Below are 25,520 nucleotides of genomic sequence, written 5' to 3'. Positions count from 1 at the left end.
TAGGGTCCTTCCTCAGAGGTCAGGGTCCTCCCCTCCGGCGTTGGGGTTCTTTCTTCTGGGTTAGAGACCTTCTGCAGACCTTGGGATCCTCCCCAGAGAAGACGGGGGGGGGGGGGTCAGGAGAAACTATGAAGCAGGTGCTTTTGAACGAGCCTCTTAAGGATTCATAGAATTCCTTAGACGGGGGGAGGGTACAGGTCCCCAGGCTCGATGTCTGTGTCCCTCCTGTTACTGACAGTGTTGTGGGCGCCTGTCCACTTGTCTGCACTGGGCAGTTCAAGCAAGAGTTTATATTCTCAGTGACTTTCCGCATCTTAGGAAATTATAAGCAGTGGATTTTAGTTGTACTTGTCTTATATACTTTCAAAGTCAAAGATTTGCAAATTGAAATTGCAGGATTTTTTCTCTTTAATGTTTTTTCTGAGTTGTGTTTGAGTTACCTGACTAGTTTCAGAGGGCCCTGGGTGTTTGGAAATTAAGGTAACATCAAGAAAGTGTGGGATAAAATTTATTTTGGTAGCCATTTGCTAAGTGTTTGTTAAAGGCCAGAAACTATGAACATGATCAGAGTTGAATATAAAAGATTGAAGATTAGTTGGAAGTGTTTGTAGTTGAAAACATGTGGTACCTTTGTTAGTCTTTTGAGAGGGTTTCAGGTAAGTGGATGAAAAGTAGACATTTTTGGTGTACTGTGTCTTATTTTATTTAATTGCAGGACTTTATTGACCTGACGTTATCGAAGACTCAACGGAAGACTCCAACAGTTATCCATAAACATTACCAAATCCATCGCATTAGACATTTTTATATGAGGAAAGTCAAATTTACTCAACAGAATTACCATGACAGACTCTCACAGATTCTAACAGATTTCCCCAAATTGGATGTAAGTGACTTGGGGACACAAATAGTAATGTAAATGTAAGCCATTAGATAATTGGTATTTCTAGCCAGTTTGTGTACTTATCTGACAAATAAGGAAGGAAACAAAATGATTCACTTGTCAGACTTCGTGAGTTAGTGGCAAAGCTGGGAACAGAGCGCGGGGTTTTTGATTCCTTAGTATTCTTCCTTTCCCCCTGCCAAACCCCACGTCAGAGGGCCCAGAGCTGTCTCTTCAGGCTTTCTCTGTTGCTCCGAGGCCTCAGGTGCCCACCCAAGCTCTCTCAAAGCTGTGCACTCTGAATCTGGCAGCTCACCAGCTTACGTGGGCTTCCTCTCCTTCCTCTTTCCAAGGTTCCTTTTCCTGTGGCCTCAGATTACATCAGTGGCCTGAGGTCCAGCACTGTTTGTGATCCTGTCGCTTCATCAGCCAGTGATGGTCAGTGAGAAGAAATTGTGTGGGGGAGCTGTGATTTGTGCATTGAGCCAAAACAGTTGAAATCTTCGCTGACAGCATAGTCGAGTTTGCTGTTGATGAAGCTGTAGAAAGCGAGAGCAGGCCCTGCTTATGAGGTCGCTGTGTAGGGTCCCACAGCTGCAAGGTGATTTGAGGTGGTGAAGGATGTGGGGTGGGGCAGCCATACAGGGTGAGAACCTAAATTTGCCACTGTCCCAAAACAGTCTGTAAAGCTAGGTTAAGGCAGAGGAGAAAAGTTGGTTTATGTGACAAGAGTTATGTAAGGTGACAGTAGTTCATTTAAACAATTACAGATGTGCTTAAAATAAGAGTAGAGGTTTGTGCTAGCAGGCAGGCATGCTACAGGTGCTAAGTAGAGGCTAGTTGAACTCATGAAGAGTTTCTGGGGAAAGGGTGGGTACCCTAGAAATTACCTGGAAGGAAGCAGAAGAATGAGGTTATTGGAAACTGGTGTGATACTCGACAACACCTGCTCCGAGCAAACAATGCTGTGAACTAATTAGTACCAGGCTTTTGTAGTTCTTTGTAAGAAGATTCGTCTTTCTTCATCCTTGCTATTTTTTTATACAATAGAAGTTTAAATTTGTGAACATTCTATTCCTTTTTTTTTTTTTTTTTAGGGGGTTGGGGGGGGGGAGAGAGAATCTGAAGCAGGCTCCACACTCTGTGTGGATATGGAGTTTGATCCCACAACCCTGAGATCATGGCCTGAGCTGAAATCAAGAGTCAGATGCTTTTAACCGACTGAGCCACCCAGGTGCCCCCTCCCTCCCCCCGCATTTTTTAAACTAGAGATAGCTGTCTGAGAAGAATTTTAGAGTAGGAGGTTATGGTAGCTGCACTCGCAGCATGACTGACGTGTCTCGAGTTCTGTTCAGGCCCCGGGAGCACAGCAGTCATAGAGGCCCTGTGCTTGTCTAGTGAGGGAAGGACGGTAAGTGTGGAAATCTGCAGTGTGTCAGATGAGTAAGGAGAGCAGGGAGATTGTAGCAGAGGCGTGGGGGCAGTGAGGTGGTGAGCCATGCAGGGCTTGAGTTCTGTCTTAAGCCTTCCAGGTTGAGCCTGGGACGTGCCGAGCTTTGACTTAGCTTGTAGAGGATGAGCGGCCCGTGGGGTAGGAGGCCACTGGAAGGTTGGTGCACTGGGTTAAGCAGCTGGCGGTGGTGAAGAGTTGAGTGCTGGGGAGGAAGAGCTAATGGGTTTGCTCACAGCGCAGGTGTGGCCCGAAAGCACCTTGGACAGTGGAGTGGCCATCCATCCACACGGGAACGGGGGGAGGTTTGTATGCGTTGATCAAAATGTGGGTAAGATATCACACAGAAGTGCATGCGGTCTGGAGCTTTATGAGCGGTCTGACCTGAAGATGTCTGTGCACTTAGATTCATGCCAGGTCACCCACGACGTGAGTGTGGAGAGAAAAGTGCTCCCGGGAACCCTAATGTTGAGTGTTGGGTGGGAGCATGAGCCTGCAAGAGCAGAGATGGTCCCGGAGGCCAGTTGAATAGAAAGCATCAGGAAGCGTGAGTGCCCAGCTGTCTGCCGTGCAGAACTCTGCAAAGATGAAAGGAGTTCGGGGGGGGGCTGATCTCATGAGCTGTTTTGATGGATTGGTGGAGACAGTCCTGACTAACTTGGGTGTAAGGGAAGAAAAGAGCCTTTCTTCATGATGTTTGCCAAGAGGGTAACAAAGGAGTAGAAGGGTTGTGGGTTCGACGGGCTTGCAGACTTTTAGATTTGGGGGGGTGGTGACGGCCTGTTTGCAGGCCTGGATTCAGGTCTTGAGAAGTGGGGGAGGAGTCTGGTGCACAAATGGAGAGTTGGCTGGGTTTGTGGATGGGGTGAAGGGGGCACAGTGTTGGGCCCAGGCCAGGTGGGCAGACGGAAGTGACCCCTGAGCTCACTTAGATGTTTCCTCAGAGAACTAAGCAGTCATCAGTCGGGAGAGCGCGCTGGGGAGAAGATGCAGGGGTCTGAGGAGAGGAAAGGTGGGATGTATTTCCCTAGGAAATTATCCTGCAAGTATTGTTGATACATCAGGATGAGAAACCTGTGCCAAAAGACCCAATTTGTTTCTGTTTTAGGATATCCATCCATTTTATGCTGATTTGATGAACATCCTCTATGACAAGGATCATTACAAGTTGGCTCTAGGACAAATAAATATTGCCAAAAATTTAGTGGACAAGTAAGGTATTTTCTTAATACAGTATCTTTCAAATTATTGTCCAAAGTGAAAAACATCTCATATATTTGTTTTTATTTCTTTAAGTGTGGCTAAAGATTACGTGCGGCTCATGAAGTACGGAGACTCTCTGTACCGCTGCAAGCAGCTGAAACGCGCGGCCCTCGGGCGGATGTGCACGATCATCAGGAGACAGAAGCAGAGTTTGGAATATTTGGAGCAAGGTACCTATAATACATAAGCAAGAGCACTGTTTAGTGTGTGCTGTTATGATACTTGATTCTTGTCAAGAACTCATTTTTGGAATATATATTTTTTTTTTTATTTTAGACTTAACAGGGTCAAATTACTTTTCCCCATCTAGCCTATGAGAATTTCTGACAGGCTAGTTACTATTGAAAAAGCAGCTGGCAGTTAAAATGCTTATAAATTATTAGTACTATTAAGAGAATTTGTTTTTCATATTTCATACATAAGGCACATACATTATAAATCACAGGAAAATACCAAGGAAATATGTAAAAAAATAAAATGACCCATAGTTTTAACCTATTGACATAGATTTAAAAAAAAATGTCATTTTATTTTTTTTTTGCAAAAAATTGCAATATGGGGCGCCTGGGTGGCTCAGTCAGTTAAGCGTCTGACTTTTGGTTTCAGCTCAGGTCATGACTCAGGGTTGTGGGATCAAGCCCCTGTTGGGCTCTGTGCTGAGTGGGGAGTCTGCTTGAGATTCTTTCCATCTGCCCTTCCCCAGTCTGGTGTGTGCATGTATACTGTCTCAAATAAATAAATCTTTAAAAAAGGAAAGCTTTGCAGTGTGTGTTAGCATGAAATTACTACTCCAGTTTCATTACATGATTGTTTTATTTTAAGAGAACAGTGCTGAATTAGTGTAGTATCTCTAATGAAACAGTTACATGCCTTTTTATGTATATTTTTATGACACAGATGTTTTTAAGTCATTGTGTTTTGTTCTTCCCCCGCCCCTCATCTTGCAGATGATTTGTAACAAGTTGTCCAACTTGACTGTTTTGACAGTGCTTCCAAGGATCTGTTTTGTTTGATCTTTTTTTTTTTTTTTTTAAGATTTATTTATTTAGGGGCGCCTGGGTGGCTCAGTCATTAAGCGTCTGCCTTCGGCTCAGGTCATGATCCCAGGGTCCTGGGATCGAGCCCCGCATCGGGCTCCCTGCTCCTTCTCCCTGCTTGTGTTCCCACTTGCACTGTGTCTTTCTCTGTCAAATAAATAAAATCTTTGTTAAAAACAAACCAAAAAAGATTTATTTATTTATTTATTTGACAGAGAGAGACACAGCAAAAGAGGGAACACAAGCAGGGGGAGTGGGGGAGGGAGAAGCACGCTTCCCGCCGAGCAGGGAGCCGGATGTGGGGCTTGATCCCAGGACCCTGGGACCATGACCCGAGCCGAAGGCAGATGCTTAACGACTGAGTCCCCCAGGCGCCCCTGTTTGGTTTGATTTTGAGGATAGTCTAGTGACGGTGCGGTGCCTTGCAGATGACGCAGGTGGTCTTTGCATGGAAGTAGCCCAAGGCCTAGGCAGGAATCGGTGGCATGCATGTTTGCTTCAGAATTGCTTTCTGTATATCATCTCACTTAGTAAGAGTGGTCTGGGCACTTAGACATGTGATTCTGGGGAGGGACAACCAGATGTGGGAAATACTCTGTGTACTGTGGTGTGTCTCCAGCTAATCCTTTTTCTATTCATATTTTTTCTGTTAACTCACATTATAAATGTTGGAATGGGGTTAATAAAACCATGGGCCAGGAGTACACTAAGTGAAGCAGATCGTAAAGTTTGACTTTCTCCATTGTTCTTATGAAATTAAGCACATGTAATGTAAACTTCTCACAGTGCGGCAGCATCTGTCCCGTCTGCCAACTATTGATCCGAATACCAGGACCCTGCTCCTGTGTGGATACCCGAATGTTGGCAAGTCCAGCTTCATCAATAAGGTTAGTTTGGGGACGCTTGGGTGGCTCAGTCAGTGAAGCGTTTACCTCGGCTCAGGTCATAATCCCAGGGGCCTGGGATCTAGTCTCACATCGGGCTCCCTGCTCAGCGGGGACCCTGCTTCTCCCTCTCTGCCTCTCCCCCTGCTTGTGCGTGTGCTCTCTCCCTCCCCCCCCCCAAAAACATAAAATTAAAAAAAAAAATAAGGTTAGGGATGCCTGGGTCGCTCAGTCAGTTAAGCGTCTGCCTTCGGCTCAGGTCATGATCTCAGGGTCCTGGGTCGAGCCCCATGTCGGGCTCCCTGCTCCGTGGGAAGCCTGCTTCTCACTCTGCCTCTGTGCTCTGTCTCTCTCTCAAATAAATAAATAAAATCTAAAAAAAATAAATAAATAAGGATAGTCTGTGTCTGGCGTTAATAAGTGACCAAGGACCTGAGGCCCAAGGGCTGCTGTGTCCTGTCCCTGTGGGTTGGAGGATGGCCGGCCAGTGAGTCCTTGAGTCAGTACTACCCTCGGTGTATGCAGCCCTTTACTCGAGGGGAGGATTGCATCTGTCTGAATCCACATTTATATTGCTGTTACGGAAAACATTGTGTTTTCTGGTATGTGTTCCATAAGTTTGTTCAGGATTCGAGACATTCAAGTTTGGGTTTGTTACACAGAGAGCCTAGTCTGGGAGCGGTAGCACCAGGAGAGCTAGTGCCGACTGACAGGTGGCACTTGCTGAATTGGACTTCGTGAGGTATTTCGTGGGTGTCACCTTGCTTGATGGGACACTTCTCACATGAAGTATTTGGTCCACGTTGTGGGGAGTGGCAGAGTTGCTCTTTACTTGAGTGAGTTTATTAATTGGGACTCGACCCTATTTAGTAACTTGGTCCTTCAAGACAACTTAGCTGAGCTTCAGGGACCTGAACAGAGTAGAAACAGGATTTAAAAAGGGGCGCCGAGGTGGCTCAGTTGGTTAAGGGTCTGACTCTTGATTTCTGCTCAGGTCATGATCTCGGTTGTGAGATTGAGCCCCGTGTCAGGCTCTTGTTCACTGTGGGGTCTGCTTGAGATTCTCTTTCTCTCTTCCTCTGCCCCTCCCACTTGTGCTCTTGTGTGCACACACTCTTTCTAAAATAAATAAATAAATCTTTAAACGAAAATAAAAGGTCGGTTCAAAAAAAAAAAATAAAAGGTCGGTTCATAAGTAAATAACGTAAAATATCAGTTCATAACCCACAGGAGCTCAGGTGCCAAACAATAGCAGTTACATAGGTGTGAATGTTGCTGCCAGGAACCCTTCCACTTTGACCCTATTTGCAGGTCTTTATTTTGTCCCCAAGTTGTGCTGACATGATAGGCTGAAGCTCTGCGGTGTCTGAGCTCACGGCTCGAACGCTTGCGAGCCAGTGGCCCCTTAATCCCTTACAATGAAATAGTAAACAGTTGAGTCCCTTGGTTGCACCGACCACATGTCGAGAGTTGGTGGAGATGTGTGGCTGGTGGGCCCCATATCAGCTGTGCAGGTACAGAGCGTTTCTGTCTGCGCAGCAAGTTTGTTGGGGCTGGGGTGGATCAGAGCAGAAGCTGACAGACACTCTCCAAGTACTGGCCCCCCACCTGCCTAATAGCTGACGGGGACTGTTGCTGCCCTGGCCCGGTGGTGGGAGGAAGTAGATGGGAGAATCTGTCTGTCAGAGAGCAGCAGCTTCTGTCCTCAGCAGTGTAATCATGCCAGGTCTCTCCTTGTTTGGTCTTGTTTTTTTTTTTTTTTTTTTTTTTTTTAAAGATTTTATTTATTTATTTGAGAGAGAGAGAATGAGAGATAGAGAGCATGAGAGGGAAGAGGGTCAGAGGGAGAAGCAGACTCCCTGCCGAGCAGGGAGCCCGATGTGGGACTCGATCCCGGGATTCCAGGATCATGACCTGAGCCGAAGGCAGTCGCTTAACCAACTGAGCCACCCAGGCGCCGGTCTTGTTTTGTTTTAATGCCAAAATCATTCATCTCTATAACCTGTAGGTGCCACACTGACCTCTGAGACGAAATAAGGTAAGGAACTTGTGTAACTGTTGGAGTTATGATTGTTTTGTTTTAGGTGACGAGAGCCGATGTGGATGTCCAGCCCTATGCGTTTACGACCAAGTCTCTGTTTGTGGGGCACATGGATTATAAGTATCTGCGTTGGCAGGTGAGCGCTCCCACCTTTAAGCATAGAGCTCTCGTTGTTAACGGGGTTTGATTTTGGGGATCGCTAAAGAACTAGAGTGTCTCCCTAATTCCCAATGTGTTTAGGGAAAGACTCCGAGGAGGTGGGAGAGATTCTCAGGGTCACCAGGAACGCCCCTGCAGAGAAAACTCCCCTGAGCTCCCCGGCTGCCTGAGGGCTGCCTGAGGGCAGTTCTGGGGGAGGCAGTGGGTGGCCTGTGTTATGTTAGCAGTGGTACTTCCAGAGAAACAAGTCTCCTTGTAGTCGTTGCTGACCATGTCATTACAGATGACATTAGCCATTTAAAAGCATGGAGCGGTTTCCGCAGTAGAATTTCCTTTCATAAACGGTGAGGTTGTTCCTAACACATGGGAGAATTTCCCAGTTGCTCTTCTGTTCTGCTGTGTCAGGGCCCCTGGCTGGCTCAGTCAGTAGAGCGTGTAGCTCTTGACGTTTGGCTCCAGAGCTCAAGCACCGCGTTGGGCACAGTTTGGCATATATCATAAGGGAAAGAGGAGTCCTTTCCTCCAGGTCATCGGCTAGTTCTTCAGTGAGCTCTGCGGGGTCCACTCATCCCCCATTCTGTCTCCATATTTAAAGCCTGTTTGGTTACGGTCAGCTGGGAGATCTACGTTTTATGTACTGGTTCTCTGAGGGCTGGTTTGGGTGTTGAGTCCCTTCCGGGATGTGCTGGATAGGAGGTTTGTGGGTATGTGTGCTCTCGAGTAACACATCTGACCGTTAGGTTGTAGACACTCCGGGGATTTTGGACCACCCTTTGGAGGATCGGAACACCATTGAGATGCAGGCCATCACAGCCCTGGCTCACCTGCGCGCCGCGGTTCTGTACGTGATGGACCTGTCTGAGCAATGTGGCCACGGGCTGAAGGAGCAGCTGGAGCTCTTCCAGAACATCAAACCTCTCTTTATCAACAAGGTACAAGTGGGAGCCAGGACTTTCGGTTTATAACTTGCACCGTGAGGATGATCATTTCATTAGTTGTCTTCCCTGTTCCAGCCTCTTATAGTTGTAGCAAACAAATGCGACGTGAAGAGGATAGCTGAGCTTTCTGAAGATGATCAGGTAAGTCACCTTAATGTTTTGAGTATTTCTTACCTACTAATTCCAAATCTCATTTCATACCACCGGAGGTTAGAAGGAATTTTAGCAATACTAGTCCATGTTTTTAGGCTAAGTTGAGGTAGTATCCTCAGCGGTTTATTGGTGGCAGACTAAACCTGGCCTTTCCTGACCTCTGCTCTGCCTTCAAGGCTGTGGGAATACCTGTGTGTTCAGCAGGATGGCACATTTAACCCACAGAAGGTCTTAACCTTGGTGCCTTAGAGGACACACAGCACCTTGACATAGGCCTTGTCTCTTCGGGCCTCGGAGCCCCGGTGCACTGAGCGGCACCTGCAGAGTAGGGCTGTAGGGAGGAGGGTTCCGGGGGTGTCATGTACCTGCTGCACAGACTTGTGGGGAAACGAGTTTGGGAAGTGAGTCGAGTGAGTGAGTGAAGGAGGAGGAGCATCTGTAAACTTGCCAGGACAGGGAGTATAGAGTGTTCGCTGTATTTTCTAGAGGCGGGTCGGGTGGTTAGCCCTCACTCTCCACACAGCTCACCCTGCAGCCCTGGAGAAGGTTTACACTGGCGCAGAGGTTCTCAGACTCTTGGGCACACCCAGGCCCGCAGGGTCAAAGCTTGGGAGGCGCCCCCCCCGGGGTGGGTCACCCTGGAGCTTGGAGAAGCAGCCACTAGAATAATCTCGCTGTGGCCCCATCTCCTGGAGTGCATGTCACTGACCAGCTCAACATGGAGGGTCTCCAGGGGGTGGTGTGCCATCCCTTCCCAGTGCCTCTGTCTTGTAGTAGTTGGACATGTCATACTTGCGAAGAGGGAGGGCTTTTTAAATAGCCATGCTGGATATCGGGCACCACAGCACGTTCGTTCAGTTACTAATTAGGTACACACGGACATTAGAGAATTCACTTGGGTTGGAGAGGACCCAGGTCCCTACTAAGTGATCCCGGTTTTTAGGCGCTTGCACTGGAGGGGAGACCAGGGTAAAGCTTCGAAGCCCAGATGTTAGGCTGAGCCAGCTGCTCAGGCTCCGAGGTCAGGTGCGCCCAGGCCCTGCCGTGTGCCTGCTGTGACGGGCATGTGGTCTCCGTTCTGCCATCGCTGGTGCTAATAGCTGCAGCCCTGGGTGGTTCGTTAGCAGCGTCGACAGGCGGATTGAACGAAATTGGAAAGCACGTGGGCAGCGGATGCCATCGTGATGGTGCTGCCGGGGTAACCCAATGGCGTGGCCGTGTGCCCAGAGCTCTGGCTTGTTGCCCGTCTCATGTGCGATAAACGGGGTCACTGTGAGCTCAGAGGCTAGTCAGACCACGGTGTCCCCAAGACTACTGCTCTTGCGGGGGAGGGGGCAGTCTCCCTGGTAAGTGGGACCCCAAGGTGATTGTGCTGGCCTTGTTTGTGACAAGCTTTCCCGTCACAGGGTTGGCGTCTGTGTCTGGAGGAGGGGGCGCTGGTGACGAGGTGCACAAACGAAGCCCCTGCTTCCAAATCGGAGTGATTTATGTGTTTCCGTGTTGTTTTGTAAGGAATTCTCTTAGGTTGTAGAGGCCAAATGTTTTCTTTAAAAAGAGCATTGAAAACATACTAAAAAAATTCTGTAGCTTCATGTTGCTGGATGTTTTTAGAAGATGATGTCTTACAGAAGAATGTTCCAGGAAGCCTCTGGTTTGCTTCTGTAGTCTGGTTTGATCTTCCCGGTAATGGGTATTTAATTGCAGAAGAATGTAGGGAAAGATCAGCATTTGGGGGAAATGTCCTTTAGAAGAATTTAGAAACGAACCGTGGACGTGCTAACTAGCATTTATGGAACCCGTGTGAAGAACAGTAAGAATTGTTCGTGGGGAGGTGGAAATAAATAATGGCCCTTTCGTTTTTCTTTTGTCTTCCCAGAAAATATTTGCAGATTTGCAGGCTGCAGGATTTCCTGTGGTTGAGACTAGCACCCTGACGGAGGAAGGGGTTATTCAAGTGAAAACAGAGGTCAGTGCTTCATCCATCCCTTTGTCGCCTTTGTGGTCAGAGGAGTCCACTGTGGGGAAGGAAGTGTTCTCTGCAGGTGTCGTGGGTAGGGAGCCCTTGAGGCGGCCGGGCGGGAAAGCATGTGCACCACAGTGAGCCTGGTCCCCACCCGTCCAGTTGAACGTGGGGCTTGAGGGGACACTCCGACTCTGGCACGGTGGCTTCGCTTTTCCCACCGCCTGCTGTCCTTCCTGACCTGTCACGACCTTGTGCAGAAGCCGAAGGAGCAAAAGGAGCATGGAGAGAGACATTTCCCATTAGGTTTCACATGCGATTCTGATCACTTACGTTGTTTTTATGTGAAATAGAAAGAAAGGCAGGTTTGATGCTGTGGTTGACTCAGCTCTGGTGCTCCAGTCAGAGTCCGAGGGGGGCCGTGGACCTCGCTGGGGACACAGCACGAGGGTTGCTTGTGGCGGGGGGCAGGCGTGGAAGGGCCGTGGAGTGTTGGCTCGGGGTGCTGTCCCAGCCTGGGCTGGCCTGGGAAGGGTGCCTGCTCCCGCCTGATTGTGCAGTCTGCCCCGAGGGGTGATCCGCAGGACAGCACCAGCCACTGTGACTCCTGAGGAAAAGCATGTAGCGGGGTCCAAAGCTTTGGAACACAGTCTGCTGGTGAGCGGGGGCTCTGGTTCCTGTCCCACACCCCCGCCTCCAGACCAGAAGGCGGGGTGTGTTGTGAGTCTGGCCCTGTTTCCTCACCTCAGGCTTGTGACAGGCTCCTGGCTCATCGAGTTGAAACCAAAATGAAAGGAAATAAAGTGAACGAGGTGCTGAACAGGCTGCATCTGGCCGTGCCGAACAAGAGAGACGACAAGGTGAGGTTGGCCTTCCCAAGAGCCTGCGAGCCAGCACCTGCCTCACTCGGGGCTCATGGGTGCTGTGCACACTCACGCAGAGTAAAAACGATGTGTGTCCTGACGTATACAAGTGCAGAGGTACCGTCTGCTGCTCACTCCACCAGGGGTGCTTAGTAATGTCTTTCTGGTGTGTAAGCGTACTTTTATAGGATCAACATTCCTTAAAATTTTTTCTGTGCTGAGGCACCTGGGTGGTGCAGTCACTTAAGCATCTAACTCTTGGTTTCAGCTCAGGTCCTGATCCTCAGGGTCGTGGGATCGAGCCCCAGGGCCGGGTGGGGGGGGTGGTCAGCACTCAGCGGGGTTCTGAGATTCTCTCTCTCTCTCTCTCTCCCTGTTCCTACCACTTGTGCTCTCTCTCTAAAGTAAATCAGTCTTTAAGAAAAAATTTTTGTTGTTGGTTTTCTTGCTGTTACAGTGCTCAGTTGCACATCTTTATCTATAAGTCTTTGCTTTTAATTGCAGATGTATACATGAGTGAATTTTATAGTAGGGTGTTGAGAAGGTCAGCGTCCTCTAGACACCCTTCCTGGGTCATGCTGTGCATTTCCCGGATCTTTGATGCAGAGTGTCCCATTGCTGGAATTTTCTTCATGAATAGCGCATGCGAGCATTCTTTTGTTCTTAAAGATTTTATTTTTATGTAATCTGTACACATGGGGCTTGAACTCAGAATCCTGAGATCAAGAGTCGCGTGCTGCACCGACTGAGCCGGCCAGGTGCCCTGTCAGGCAAGCTTTTTTTCATGAGCTTATTGGGCTGTTCTTCAGGTGATTTATCTTTTACTCATTTAATGTATAATTTTTTTGTAAAGGAAATCAGACTCATATGTTCTGTAGGGGTTTTTTTTGTTATTTTAGTTCTTTGGTTGGCTTTTTGACTTGGGTTTCCTTTTTCAGCCTCAGATTACACATTTTTAATATGCTATTTAGTACTTAATTTTTTACATATATGCTATTAACTAATACTGATTTTTTTTGCAGCTATTGGTCACGCATAGGAAGACCTACCATTCATTCCAAAAATATTCCTTAAGAGTATTTTTTTTCTATATTTGAATGGTTTCATTTTTTAAATTTTACCTGTTTTGAACAGAAGTTTTTGCTCAGTCTTGCATTTGTTTTGTTCTTGGGAAGCAGGCAGCTACCCACGTATGTTGTCATTTATCTCAAAACTGATGATCGAATCCTGTATCTTTCCATTAAGTTCTCCTGTATACTGGGTTTCTGTCTAGATTGCTTTTGTCTGCTTTATTTCTTCTGTGTTGCTCTTTTGTTCGTAATTTTTCTCGAGAATCTTGTTTAGTTTTTCTAAATAAACCTTGGAGGGACACCTGGGTGGCTCAGTTGGTTAAGCGTCTGCCTTCAGCTCAGGTCATGATCTTGGAGTCCTGCGTCAGGCTCCCTGCTCAGAGGGGGGTCTGCTTCTCCCTCTGCCTGCTGCCCTCCTCCTGCTTATGCTCTCTCTCTCTTTCTGTTAAATAAATAAATAAAATCTTTAAAAAAAATAAGCTTTGGATCAGCTATGGAGTCTTTCTGTTTCCTTGCCCAGCTGGCCCTGCGCCCCCACACAGTCATCCGCTGGTTTGGAATTGGTCTGGCTTTGCAGAGGGGGAGCGTGCCTATGGTTTTTCGCTTTTATGTTCCTTTTGCGTTCAGCAAGGCATTTCATGGAACTCTTTCCGGTGGTGTCCCCTCAGGAGAGGCCCCCTTTCATCCCTGAGGGAGTGGTGGCACGCAGGAAGAGAATGGACATTGGGGAGCCCAGGAGGAAACGGGTAGGTCTGCTTCAGCGGTGCAGAAGGCCACGTGTGCCCGGGGCGGGCACGGGGCGTGATGCTGAGGGCATCCAGGCCTGTGCTGTCAGGCTCCGCGAGTGTGGACATGAGTGGTGGGGCCCCCGGGACATGGGAGCTGGGCTGCACGGATGGGCTGGCGGGTTGGAGGAGAGGTCGTCTCCTGGGGGCGAGGAGGGGCTCAGCACTTGTGCACCTGGAAGGCCATCGAGAGCTGATGGGAGTGCTCTGCCCCTTTGTTGCAGGAACGAGACCTTGAAGTGGAGCTGGGAGATGATTATGTTTTGGACCTTCAGAGTAAGGGCTGATGTCCGGGTCAGGAAGCTGCCGGGGGAGTGGGGTGGGGGGCTTCAGTGCCTGTGCACCTTGCAGCTGCGCCTTAATCTTTCTTAGAGATGAGGTTGTGTACGGATGGACTTGAGGCTTCTTGCAGGTGGTTTCGGGGGCTTCAGGAGGGTGGTGTTTAGCTGGTGTGGTGCTTGGGTGCTGGTGCAGGCTGCTGCTGCTGACGGTCTGCTGCCCCTGCCTTCACCTCCCACTCTAGGCCCACTCTAGGTCCTGAGACGCTGTGTGACCTTGGGCATGTGTTTCTTTGCTGGGGTGTTCGGTGCAAGTGCTCTGTTGTTTTCCTGGAGAAATGTGGTTGAAGGTATTAAAAAACTACAGTAAACCTAACCTTTCTTTTCTACTTTAGAGTACTGGGATCTGATGAACTCCTCTGAGAAACACGATAAGATACCTGAGATCTGGGAAGGCCATAACGTAGCTGATTATATTGATCCCGACATCATGCAGGTCTGTGTCTCTTGCTAAATTGTGTGATTTTTATTCCTTATGTGACTGTGAAGGTACTGGTACAGCTGTTGACCTACCTGGACTTGTCGCCCCTGTTCCTTCTACACCGTGAGCCTCCCCACCCCTTCACCAGCAGCCTGCTTGTACGAAGGGTCCTGGAGACCCCAGGACTCTCCTTCCTCTCTGTTCTGAGCCACGGACTGCTTCGTGGGGCAGGTGGACTCTGGGCCGTGAGCTCCCTGTCCTCCGACCTGACCTGTTCTCGTCTCCTGGAGCTTTTCTCCTTAGCGGTGGCTTCCTCCTATTGGCTGTTCCTTAGTGGGTTCCTCTTTAAAAAATAGAACCTTTCTTAAACCCTGTGTCCTCCATTAGTTGCTCTCCCGCCCCTCTCTCCTCAGTCAAGGTTTCTGAAAAGATACAGAGTAGTTCCTGTCAATGCTCCCTCATTTCCTGCTCTTTCCCAAGTGCTGCCCTTCATTTACATTCTCAGTGTGCAGGCCGCTCTGCTGGGCAGGCCCCTCCATTCGCACACTGAGGCCCACACTGCCGGCCCCAGGAGCTCTTCATGGGCTCCTCTAAGTAATCTACGCCGGACGTGGGGCCTAAACACAGGATTCCGCAGTCAGGAGTCGCACACTCCGCCGACTGAGCCAACCAGGCGACCGTAGCTTGTCTTCCATAAACTGTGTAACCAGCAGTGGCATTTGTGTCTGGGGTGGCCCTAGAACAGATAAAGGGGCTGTTATAATCCCATATCCACTCACACCGATACGTTTCTAGTGTTTCCGCAGGAGGTGCTCTCGTGTGTGTGGGGTAGGGGGAGTGTTGGGGAGTGAGTGAGGCCTGGGCTCTTTCACCTTGACGTCTTCAGTAATTGTTGGTAAAGAGAAAGAAACAGCACAGGGCAGCTCATGGGGCATGTAGGCTCAGTGCTGGGAGGTGAGCGCTCTGGCGTTCCTGGGCGGGACTGGGCGCAGGTGCTCATCACCCCCTGTAAGGCTGAGGGGAACCGAGCTCCCACAGGAACATTGCTACACTTGAGAGTTCTTCATTGTTGCGTTTAATGACAATTCTTTTTTAAGAAACTGGAAGAGTTAGAAAAAGAGGAAGAGCTAAGGACAGCAGCAGGGGAGTATGACAGCGAGTCTGACAGTGAGGACGAAGAGATGGGGGAGATCCGCCAGCTGGCGAAGCAAATTCGGGAAAAAAAGAAACTGAAAATTCTGCAGTCCAAGGAGAAGAACACACAGGGCCCCAGGATGCCTCGGACCGCTAAGAAGGCAAGTTCTGTGTATCAAGAGCGCCAGGACCGGCTTGTGCGGTGCCTTGTGCGGTGCCGGATTCTCATACAGTCGTTGCTAAATGCAACATTTCAACCAAAATGTGGCTGTGGCCGTGGGATTGCACATACTCTGTTTTGTTGATACATACTGGCGTTTGAGGTGCGTTGAGCTCTGGTCTGCTGGATTCTGCTGATGGTGCCCTTTCCCGGTGACTTCCAGGTTCAGCACTGTTGGAGTCAGCCTCTGCAGTCGAACAGAGTAAGGTTGTGGTTTGGGATTTGTGGCAGAAAAGCCATTAGTCACCGTGTTCCTGTTCTTTAATTTCTCTGAGTCAGGACTCCTCTTTTGCAATTTTGCAGAAACCTAAGCCAGTCCAGTTTAAATCCTCGGGCAATTTCTTGGCTCCTATGACTGGTTGGAATGGGGAGAGTCACACTTTAGGCACAGATTGGTCAAATGATAGAATTCTTTCCAGTCTCAGCCCCGTCTTTGTAGTAGTTTTCTCTCCTGCTGTGTGCTCATCAGGGCGGCAGGTGAGGCCAGGTCCTGTGGGCACCCTCAGACCGCGGGACGGGGTAGACAGGATGGCGTGCAGGGCAGCTAAAATGTGACAGGAGAGGAAAGGAAACTGACGTTCCAGACGCCTCTCTGTGGACCTTAGTGTGTCTGAAGTACTGTTTTCATGAGATGGCAAATGAGTGGTTCTTGGTAGACTGGACATTGTCTGTGTCCCCCGTGGTGCTCAGTGGGTTTGGGAGGAACGCTGTGGCTGGAGTTTGCATCTTGGGGCACATCATGTGACCTCAGTGTCAGGGACCCTTCAGGCAGAGACTTCCCTGCAGAGTCGTGCAGAATCTGAGGACATGACGCGTAGGTCGTCTTACACGTGGCCACTGCCTGGGAGATGCTGGTTTCCACGGTTTTAATGCTTGTCCAAAAATATGAACCTGAGCTCCATTAAAAGATTTAATTCCTAGAAAAAACGTACTGTACATCATTGTAAAAGGTACATTTTCCCTTGAATTTTTTTTTTTCTAAACATTCATCAGAGTAATTTTGCTCAAATCCCTTTCCCCCGTGTTCAGGTTCAGCGCAAAGTCTTGGAGGATGAGATGCGCAGTCTTGGTGTTGACATGGATGACAAAGACAATGTAAGTGCGTGGACGTGGTCCTGGGACACGGACAGCTCTGTCTTAGGACACCAGGCTCTTAAAAACCCCGGGGGCTGGCGGAGCTGGTTACAGAAGAAAGGAGAACTTGGAGTGTGTGTGGAGGAGCGGCTTGGAAGTGCTGACTAAGAGTGGAATGTGCTTGTCCCGCCACCGTCCGGCGGCCCCTCGGGATGGCTCAGGGCACTCGGCTCCAGGGCCCCTGTTGATGGTGCGGGGACTGTTTTCAGGCTCCATTCTTGTTGACGCAGGAAGACTTGAGGGACACCTTGCACACTCCGTGTGGCCCTGAGCGTGGGGTGGCCCCAGTGTGCTTTTCTTTGTGGGGTTTGGGGTTTTTTGGGTTTTTGTTCTTTTTTTTTCTTTTTGTCAGTGTTTTATCATATTTGTGCCTACATCATTTTCCATTCCAGGTTAAGGGAAAATATGAAAAATACCAAAAACAAGAAAGGAAAAAAAAATCACCTGTGTTTACAGCACACAGAAATAATCTAGGTTGACATGCTGTTTATACCTTTTTGTTCAGTTTTTTGTACAGAGGGTTTTAATCCTTCTCTTTTTTTCTTTAAAATGTATTTATAACCGTATTCGTATTTCATGCTTATTTCCCATTGTGGTATAGCATTTTTAGGATAATTTTTGACTAAAAGAGTCTTAGTTTATCCTAGGCTTCTTGGGGTGGTTTAAAAATTCATTTGCCGTCATGCAAACAATGAACAGTATGTCAAAAACTAATGACGTAATGTATGGTGGCTAACTTAGTAAGATAAAATTAAAAATTCATTTGCTGTCAACTCAGAATATAAGGTGATGTGTAAGTAATATACAATAAAGTAGAAATAATTTGTGTCTGGGAAAAATAAAGTTGGAATAGAATGTCAGAGGACAAAACGTAAACTTATTTTTTTTAATTTTTAACTTGAACTTTGATTTTGGTGACTGAAATCTTCATGTAGCGTCTTAGCATCAGTTTAGTGACCACATAGGTATATGAGGGTATATTTAGTCTCAACATGAGAGGAACTTGGGCTGTAAATAGTTCAGAACTGTTTTCCTGGGGGCCCAACTATTAAAAGGTATTTCAGATAACTATTGAAATTCTGATTTTTTTTTTCTTGAATTATGCTGTAGCATATATATATATATATATATTTTAAGTTTTTATTTATTGTAGAGAGAGTGTGTGTGAGTGGGGAGAAGGGCAGAGAGAGAGAATCTGAAGCAGACTCCCCACCAAATGCAGAACCCCATGCTGAGCTTGATCCCAGGACCCTGAGATCATGACCTGGGCCAAAATCAAGAGTCGGCTGCTTAGGGGGACCTGGGTGGCTCACATGGTTAAGCGTCTGCTTTCGGCTCAGGTCACGATTCCAGGGTCCTGGGATGGAGCCCCGCTTTGGGCTCCCTGCTCTGCGGGAAGCCTGCTTCTCCCTCTCCCACTCCCCCTGGTTGTGTTCCTTCTCTCACTGTGTCTCTCTCTGTCAAATAAATAAAACCTTTAAAAAAAAAAATCCTATTTGTAACATAAAGCAGTGTGTTAAGTGAAAAAGAATATTTGACCAGTAACTAATGTGACGTTAAAAGAGCTTTAGCATATTCAATAATGACTTTCTTTTTTTTTTTTAACGATTTTATTTATTTATTTGAGAGAGAATGAGATAGAGCATGAGAGGGGGGAGGGTCAGAGGGAGAAGCAGACTCCCCGCTGAGCAGGGAGCCCGATGCGGGACTCGATCCCAGGACTCCAGGATCATGACCTGAGCCGAAGGCAGTCGCTTAACCAACTGAGCCACCCAGGCGCCCTTCAGTAATGTCTTTCAAAACTCTTGCGTGTCCTGTCCCCTTGTCAGTATAATTTCGTGTGTGTGACCCCAGCCCCGAATTTGCTATTCGTGCTTTTCAGGCCCATTATGCAGTCCAGGCCAGGAGGTCCCGGAGCATTACTAGGAAGAGGAAACGGGAGGATTCTGTCCCACCCACGTCTGTAGCCCACAGCCGCAGCTGCTCTCGGACTCCGCGGGATGTCTCTGGCCTTCGGGACGTCAAGGTTAGTCTCTGTGATATGAGCTCAGGACACACCCTGCAGCTGTCGTTCAGAGGGCAGGGACCACAGGTGGGGCTGGTGCCCCCTGAGAGGCGAGCTCGGCATTCCGGACCCTTGTCCTAGCGGTGTCCTCTCGTGGGTGGACGGAAGCATGGTGTCCTAGGGCGCTGTGCTCAGAACCTGGAGCTGGAGGCCCTGCAGGGAGCGGTTGTGGTTAGTCTTTTGGGAAAGACAGTGGATATATACAGTCTTTTTCATTGAAACTTTTTTATTAAATACAAAAATGGTTAGTTTCAGCATTTTGAAAGTTCAGGTACAGGAGAAAGTCTGTATGTAGACTGGCAAACCATTTACTTGATGGAAGCCTGAGATTTCCATCTCCTTCTAGAAATCTGGATTTTAGTAGCACAGCATTGCCACTTGTCAGATGTGAGCGGTACGGTTTCATGGGCTGACTCTGTTTTCTTGTTCGTCTAAGAGGGAATTACAGCCGATGGGCCTGATCTTCCGGCTCCTGGTAGGCACAGGATCTGTCTAGACAGAGTATTCTTCTCGTCCTTGTGTGCACAGGGTTGAGTTCTGCAGCCCCCGGGCCCCAGGGCAAGCTGCAGCTCTTGAGACTGGCCAGCGCTTCTCATAGAAGAGATCTGGACCATGGAGACAGACTGCTAACCGGTCATGACAAGGCACGTGGAAGCTTGGGAGCTCACGTGTGTTGTGTGTTCTTGTGTTTTACAGATGGTGAAGAAAGCCAAGACTATGATGAAGAATGCTCAGAGGAAGATGAACCGCCTGGGGAAGAAAGGAGAAGCAGACAGACACGTATTCGATATGAAGCCCAAGCACTTGCTCTCCGGAAAGAGGAAAGCCGGGAAAAAGGACAGGCGGTAGTGGCTTCTGCACCTGCAGCGGTCTGGCTGGTCGGGGTGGTGCCCGGCCTCGTCTGGTGGGGGGGTCCCAGGATCGGGGCACTGCCTGTAAACCACAGACAGGACACCTGAAGCTCTGGCTGCTTGCTCTTGGGCGGGGGGTGTGGGTGCAGGAAGGTGTTAGCGCTGCCCCACGGTACGGGTCTTACGAGTGGACGGTGGGTTCTGCATTTACGGAGTTCTGGTCGCTTCAGATCTGCGGAACCGGAAAGATGGACATCATGTGTGTTTTGATGGAGAAAAATCTTTCCGCAAGAGGGATCTTTGGTTCATGTGTGTCTGGTCTTTTATTGCGAATAAAACCTCTCTGCTTGTGGACACGGGCAGAAGGCTGCCAGCCCTGCCCTGCCTTGCCTACTGAGAGCCAGCGCGCCATGATTTTCTAGTCTTTCTCTATGACGTGTGTATCCTTGTAGCCTGTCTCCAACTAGTTCATCCAGGATAGACCTCTGAAAGAAAGTGGTTTTGGTTGATTTAGGGGTTTTTTTGTTTGTTTAGTTACAAATCACTATAGTTTGGCCAAATGAAAAGGGAAAATAAATTAACTCTTTGTTTTGAAAACAAACAGTCCTCTGTGGGGTAAAACTTCACCTCAGGCACTGCAGCAGCCAAGCGTGGCCTCTGCCTAACAGACCCGTGTTCCGGCAAGACACAAACAGCCCCAACGCTTCCGCACAACCACCTGCCACACCCGTTTGTGGTTGTCCTGAACAGAGGTCGCTGTGGCGCGGGAGCCCGACCTCGCCGCCATGCCGGTGTGCCCGCCTCCGCCCGCCTCCGCGTGTGCAGTGCCTGGTAAGCCGTGTCCTGAGCACGTGCCAGGCGGCTGTCTGCAGCGTTGTGCCCCGGAGTGTAGTTGTCTTACAGGTATGTCTAATGTGCTGCGTTTTGGGGGTACAAAGTAAGATTTTCACATGTGTGTACTAAAACACGTGGTATTGGGGAGGCGGGAGCCCACGTCTTCGCGGGGGTTGCAGTTGCGGAACCGTTCTGGAACTCAGGTCTCTGGAGGCTTGTGTCTTGCAGGGAAGGACTGGGCTGGCAAATCCATCAACTTTGGTCGATTTTGGCCCTTGTGGCTTTGGTGTTCACGTATCCCCCACCCCCGCCCCGGGGTAGGCGCTATGCCTCTGTTCCTGTGGCTGCTTGTGTGAGTCAGAGGGACTGCTTGTCCCCCAAAGATCGGGGTTCTAGGTTTACATTGCTGATTGTTGCTTCTGATGGCGGAGGTGTAGACAAACAGATGGACCCCATTTTTGCAATCCCCGTCCACAGAATCAGATGCAGGGGGGTTTAAAGAGCCAGTGCCTGTTTCTTTTTCCTTTGCTTTTTCCTTTTTTACCTCTTTTGGGGGCCAGACACTTAAGGATGAAGACTTTGAAAAGCAACTGCATGTGAAGGGAGTTTGGAAAGACCACACACATGCCCCGGGAAGGACATGTACTCAGAGAAGAACTACAGAGACCTTCAGTGTTTACCCCTGGCTGGCACAGTGATACCCTTAAAACAACAAAATCCAGCCATTCTGGTGAAGGGAGAGTTTCTGATTTCCAGAATTCCCACATTATGAGATTTCAGATGTCCAGTTTTCAACAAAATCACAAGGCATACAAAAGAGTAGGGAAGTAAGGCCCATTAAAGGAAAAAATGCTGTCTCAGGAGGATGAGATGGTTTAAAACCACCATCCTAAAGACCCAGAGCTGAAGGAAGACGTGCATGGAGTCAGGAAAATGAGGTGCCCCCAAAATTCCAGAGCTGGAAAGTACAGGTAAAACCAAAAAGATAGATGGGATGATACCAAACAAATCTCTCTGCTTCAAAGGAAATAATCAACAGTAAGACACCTTATGAAATGGAGAAAATGCTGAAAATCACTAATACAGGGAAAAGAAGATGAAACCTATGTGAGCTCACTCCCACCAGGATGGACACTTAAGAAAACTGTGGTGGTGGTGAGAGCACGGAGAAAACATTCAGTTTACCATCTTAACCCATTTATACGTGTACGATCCAGTATTAAGTGTATTCACGTGGCTGTACAACAGAGCTTTAGAAGTTTGACATCTTGCGGAACTGAAACTCTGACCCCATGAAACTAATCCCTCCCCATCCCCTGGCTTCCACCTCTCAACTCCCTGTTTCTGGGATTCTGACAAACTTGGATTTTTCAGGTGAACCATGGAGCACTGGTCCATTTGTGAATGGCTTACTCCCACGCAGGGTCCCTGTGGTCCATCCACACACAGGTCCGGGCTTCCTATCTTCTTAAGACTGCACTGACACTCCTGCATGCCCTTCTCTGCATCCATCCACCTGTCCGTCCGTCCGTCCATCCATCCATCCATCTCCAGACTGCCGGGTTGCTTCTTCCTAGTGGCTATTGTAATTCTGCACCGAAGGTGGGGTGCACACGTTGCCCGGAGATCCTACTTTGAATTCTTTTGGGCTTCTACCTAGAAGTGGGATTGCTGGCTCAGGAAGACTCTAACTTTTGAGGAACCTCCAGGCTGTGTTCCAGAGTGGCCGCACCAGTTTACATTCCCACCAACAGTGCACGATGTTCCCCTTTTTCTCTCTCTCTCTGTCTCTCATGAATAAATTAAATCTTAAAAAAAAAAAAGTTTTGCCCAGGTGGCTTCACTGGTGAATTCTGCCAAACGTTTAAAAAACAACACCAATCCTTACTCTGTTCCCCAGAAACGAAGAGAAGGGTATGTTTCCTAACTCATTCCATGAGGCCAGCATTGCCTGGATACTGAGGCCAGACGAAGACACCACAAGGAAACGAGACCAAGGTCCCTGGTGAATACTGACAAGTCCTCAACTGAAGGCTAGCAAACCACCCTGAGCATGTTGGAAGGACTACTCGGCATGAGCCCGTGAGGTTCCTGGGAATCAAGGATGGCCGGCGTGCGGATGTGACGTGTCACATTAACTTGGTGAAGGACTGGAACCATGGGACCTTCTCAGTGATGCAGAAGAAGCATTTGATCAAATGCAATACCTTTTCCTGATAAAAGCACTCAAAAAACTGAGATGGAAACTACTTCAGAATAGATGGCATCTCTGGAAAGTGTACAACCACCATCACACTTGGTGGCAAGACTGAACACTTCCTCTGAGGTCCGGGGCAAGGCCGGCATGCTTGTGCTGGGCACTCCTGCTCAACAACACTGCGGTCCTAGCCAGAGCAGGGAGACGAGAAGACAGAGCGGGCATGTGCATTGGGAAGGAGAAAATTAAATCATCTCTGTTCATAGACCCACATGGTTTTATATGTAGGGAACTCTAAATATTTCATACTCAAAAAAATGAACTCAGCAAAGTTTGCAGGATATAAAATCAAGCTACAAAAATCACTTATGTCTCTATACACTGACAGTGAACAACCCAAGAAGTACATTAAAATAATTCCACTTATAATAGGATGAAAAAGGAGAAAATTTGGGGAACTAAGCAAGGACGTGGAAGATGTGTTCACTGCAAGGCGTAACACTGCTGAAGGAAATGTGGAGATGAACATACGCCAAGACCCGTGTTCGTGGGCTGGAGGACGTGATATCGCCCAGCTGTCCGTGCTGCCCACAGTGGTCTGTGGATTCGGTGCAACCCTTCTCAATCCCAATGATGCTTTTTGTCAAAATAAACCCATCCTTAAAGTTCACGTGGGAGCTTCAAAGAATAGCTGAAATCTTCTGAAAAAGAATAAAGTGGAGGACTCACGCTTCCTGATTTCAGAACTTGATTCAAAGCTGCAGCAATCAAGGGCGTGGGCAGCTGGCGTGAGGACGGCTGGAGGTACCCACGCCAGCAGCAAAGCCTGGCGGCCTCGCAAGCATGGTCCTGCAGCACCGGGAACCTGCTGTGTGGAATGAGGCTTCTAAAGGCAACTGGACCTCGAGCATGGCAGTGGGAATGGAGATAGTGAATAAATGATAGCAGAGGCACCCCATCTGGGGGCAGCCCAAGGAGAGGGACCGTTCCCTGTGGCAGCACTTTTCTAAGACCTTGTCCCGAGGGAGGGGCCATCAGGTCTGCAGCTGCAGTGAGGGCCTCAGCAGTCCCTTGAGCACCGAGGTCTGCCCTGGACCAGGCCCGCCAGGCTGGCTGCAGGCCCCTGAGCCTCGCGGTGTTGGTGACAGCACCCCTGTCCTGGGCTGTGGGAGTGGGCTTCAAGCTGCCTGCAGCCTGCCTGCTCAGGAACACTGTCCTCTCCTGGAAATCTGAAGGTAGCTTGACTTTCGCTTCACTTCCCTCCCTTGTCCCAACCTCTCCCTCATCCTCTCCCAAAGATGTCAAGAAGAAATGTAATCTTAATAATTCATTCAACAACTTCAACAGAACTTAATGCACACTCTGAAGGTCATCTCTCTGGTTGCCGCTCTCCCAGGAAAACTACCGCTCGGGGTTTCGGTCTCACACCCTCGCGTGTGTGTGATAACCTGCTTATAAAACCTGCCATTTCTGGTGTGCGCGCAGCGGCATGAAGAACATTCACTGGTTGTGCGCGTGTCCCCCTTGGGTTAGTGCATTCTCAGATGTCGGCAGGGTAAGCCAAAGCACATACTGATTTCTGAAGTCAAGGACATCGGTGAAGTTTACGTTTACCTCATGGATTGGCATCAAATGAAGATAAGGAAGGGCAGGACTGGGATTTTGATGCTGCATTGAGTGCGCTTACCCCTTGACTGTAGCTGGGGGGCCGCTGAGCTGTTTGCGAAGCTTGATCATTTCAGGTCTTGGTTTCAGGATGTGTTGGGTGAGACCAAGTAGTCCTAAATCTAGGCTAACCCTCCCACAGGGACAGGTCACTTGTGAGTATCTACCCATTGCTGGAAACCAGTAAGCTTTCCATGCTGGCTGCTGGGTGGAGCTGCTCTTCGGGGTCCATGGGGGTACCCAGCACTGTTCCCTCCGATCCTTTGCGGGGATGCGAGGGCTGACCCGTCCTCAGCCGGAGCCTCGAGGAGTGGCTGTCTGCACAGCGCTTCTGTATCAGCTGCCCGAGTTTGGGTGTGGAAAGCGGTGAACGTGCTCCAGTTCGGCCCTTGGCTGTAATGGAAAACACAGAGCATGCCAGCATTTCTGATTTTCCTTGTTCCTCGGGGTTTTGGCAATCCCTGGTAGCGTCGTTTCTGCAGAAGAAGCATAAACATGAAACAGGCTTCAGGAATCATGCCCACTGTCTCGGTCTCGTTTTGTTCTGTTCTCTTTGATTTTAAGCTTGCCTTATTCCAGAAAGGATTTTAGAAAATATGTGGGAATTATGAAGGCATCTGTCTGAGGAGGCGGCTGGGAGACCACTAAGGCAGGGATAGGAAAGGCATGAAGCACCATTCTCAAAGCAAGGGTACCAGGACCCACAGAAGCACCTGCCTCTTCTCTGCAGCTGGAGGACAAATACCGTACGATTTCACTCGTGTGGAATTGAAGAAACAAACCAAATGAGCAAAGAGAAAAGAGAGAAAGAAAGAAAGGCAAACCAAGAAACAGACTCTTCACTCTAGAGAACACACTGATGGTCACCAGCGGGGAGGTCGGTGGGGGGATGGGTGAGGCAGGTGATGGGGATGAAGGAGAGCACTTGCTGTGATGAGCGCCGGGTGTTGCATGGAAGTGTTGAATTACATCATACACTGGAAACTAATGTCACACTGTATGTTAACTATACTGGAATTAAAATAAAAACTTTTTAAAAAATGAAGTCCAGGGGTGCCTGTGGCTCAGTCATTGGGCGTCTGCCTTCGGCTCGGGTCATGATCCCAGGGTCCTGGGATCAAGCCCCGCATCGGGCTCCCTGCTCAGCAGGAAGCCTGCTTCTCCCTCTCCCACTC

The 25,520-nt window shown here is 48.8% G+C and overlaps 1 protein-coding gene across 2 annotated transcripts in view; it reads left to right on the top strand.

Annotated features, from left to right (window-relative positions):
* GTPBP4 (GTP binding protein 4) overlaps positions 1-20,046 on the top strand; it is a 20,462-nt gene extending 416 nt beyond the window's left edge. Inside the window, exons 2-17 of one of the 2 annotated variants that reach the window (XM_025853579.2) lie at positions 716-886; positions 3,442-3,545; positions 3,630-3,766; positions 5,420-5,520; positions 7,602-7,694; positions 8,458-8,649; positions 8,731-8,796; positions 10,685-10,774; positions 11,518-11,628; positions 13,370-13,447; positions 13,711-13,762; positions 14,160-14,260; positions 15,343-15,540; positions 16,629-16,694; positions 18,616-18,759; positions 19,495-20,046. In XM_025853579.2, coding sequence (XP_025709364.1) covers positions 716-886; positions 3,442-3,545; positions 3,630-3,766; positions 5,420-5,520; positions 7,602-7,694; positions 8,458-8,649; positions 8,731-8,796; positions 10,685-10,774; positions 11,518-11,628; positions 13,370-13,447; positions 13,711-13,762; positions 14,160-14,260; positions 15,343-15,540; positions 16,629-16,694; positions 18,616-18,759; positions 19,495-19,647 — 1,857 coding nt within the window. In that variant the 3' untranslated portion in view covers positions 19,648-20,046. The remainder of the gene's footprint in view (positions 1-715; positions 887-3,441; positions 3,546-3,629; positions 3,767-5,419; positions 5,521-7,601; positions 7,695-8,457; positions 8,650-8,730; positions 8,797-10,684; positions 10,775-11,517; positions 11,629-13,369; positions 13,448-13,710; positions 13,763-14,159; positions 14,261-15,342; positions 15,541-16,628; positions 16,695-18,615; positions 18,760-19,494) is intronic. The other variant, XM_073879975.1, reaches the window with a different exon arrangement.
* Positions 20,047-25,520: the final 5,474 nt, after the last annotated feature.

Source organism: Callorhinus ursinus, unplaced genomic scaffold, assembly GCF_003265705.2.
Source record: "Callorhinus ursinus isolate GAN/ISIS: 27379988/994484 unplaced genomic scaffold, GSC_fseal_2.0 scaffold36, whole genome shotgun sequence".
NCBI classification, from domain to species: domain Eukaryota; kingdom Metazoa; phylum Chordata; class Mammalia; order Carnivora; family Otariidae; genus Callorhinus; species Callorhinus ursinus.
This window is presented reverse-complemented; position numbering and strand designations above follow the sequence as displayed.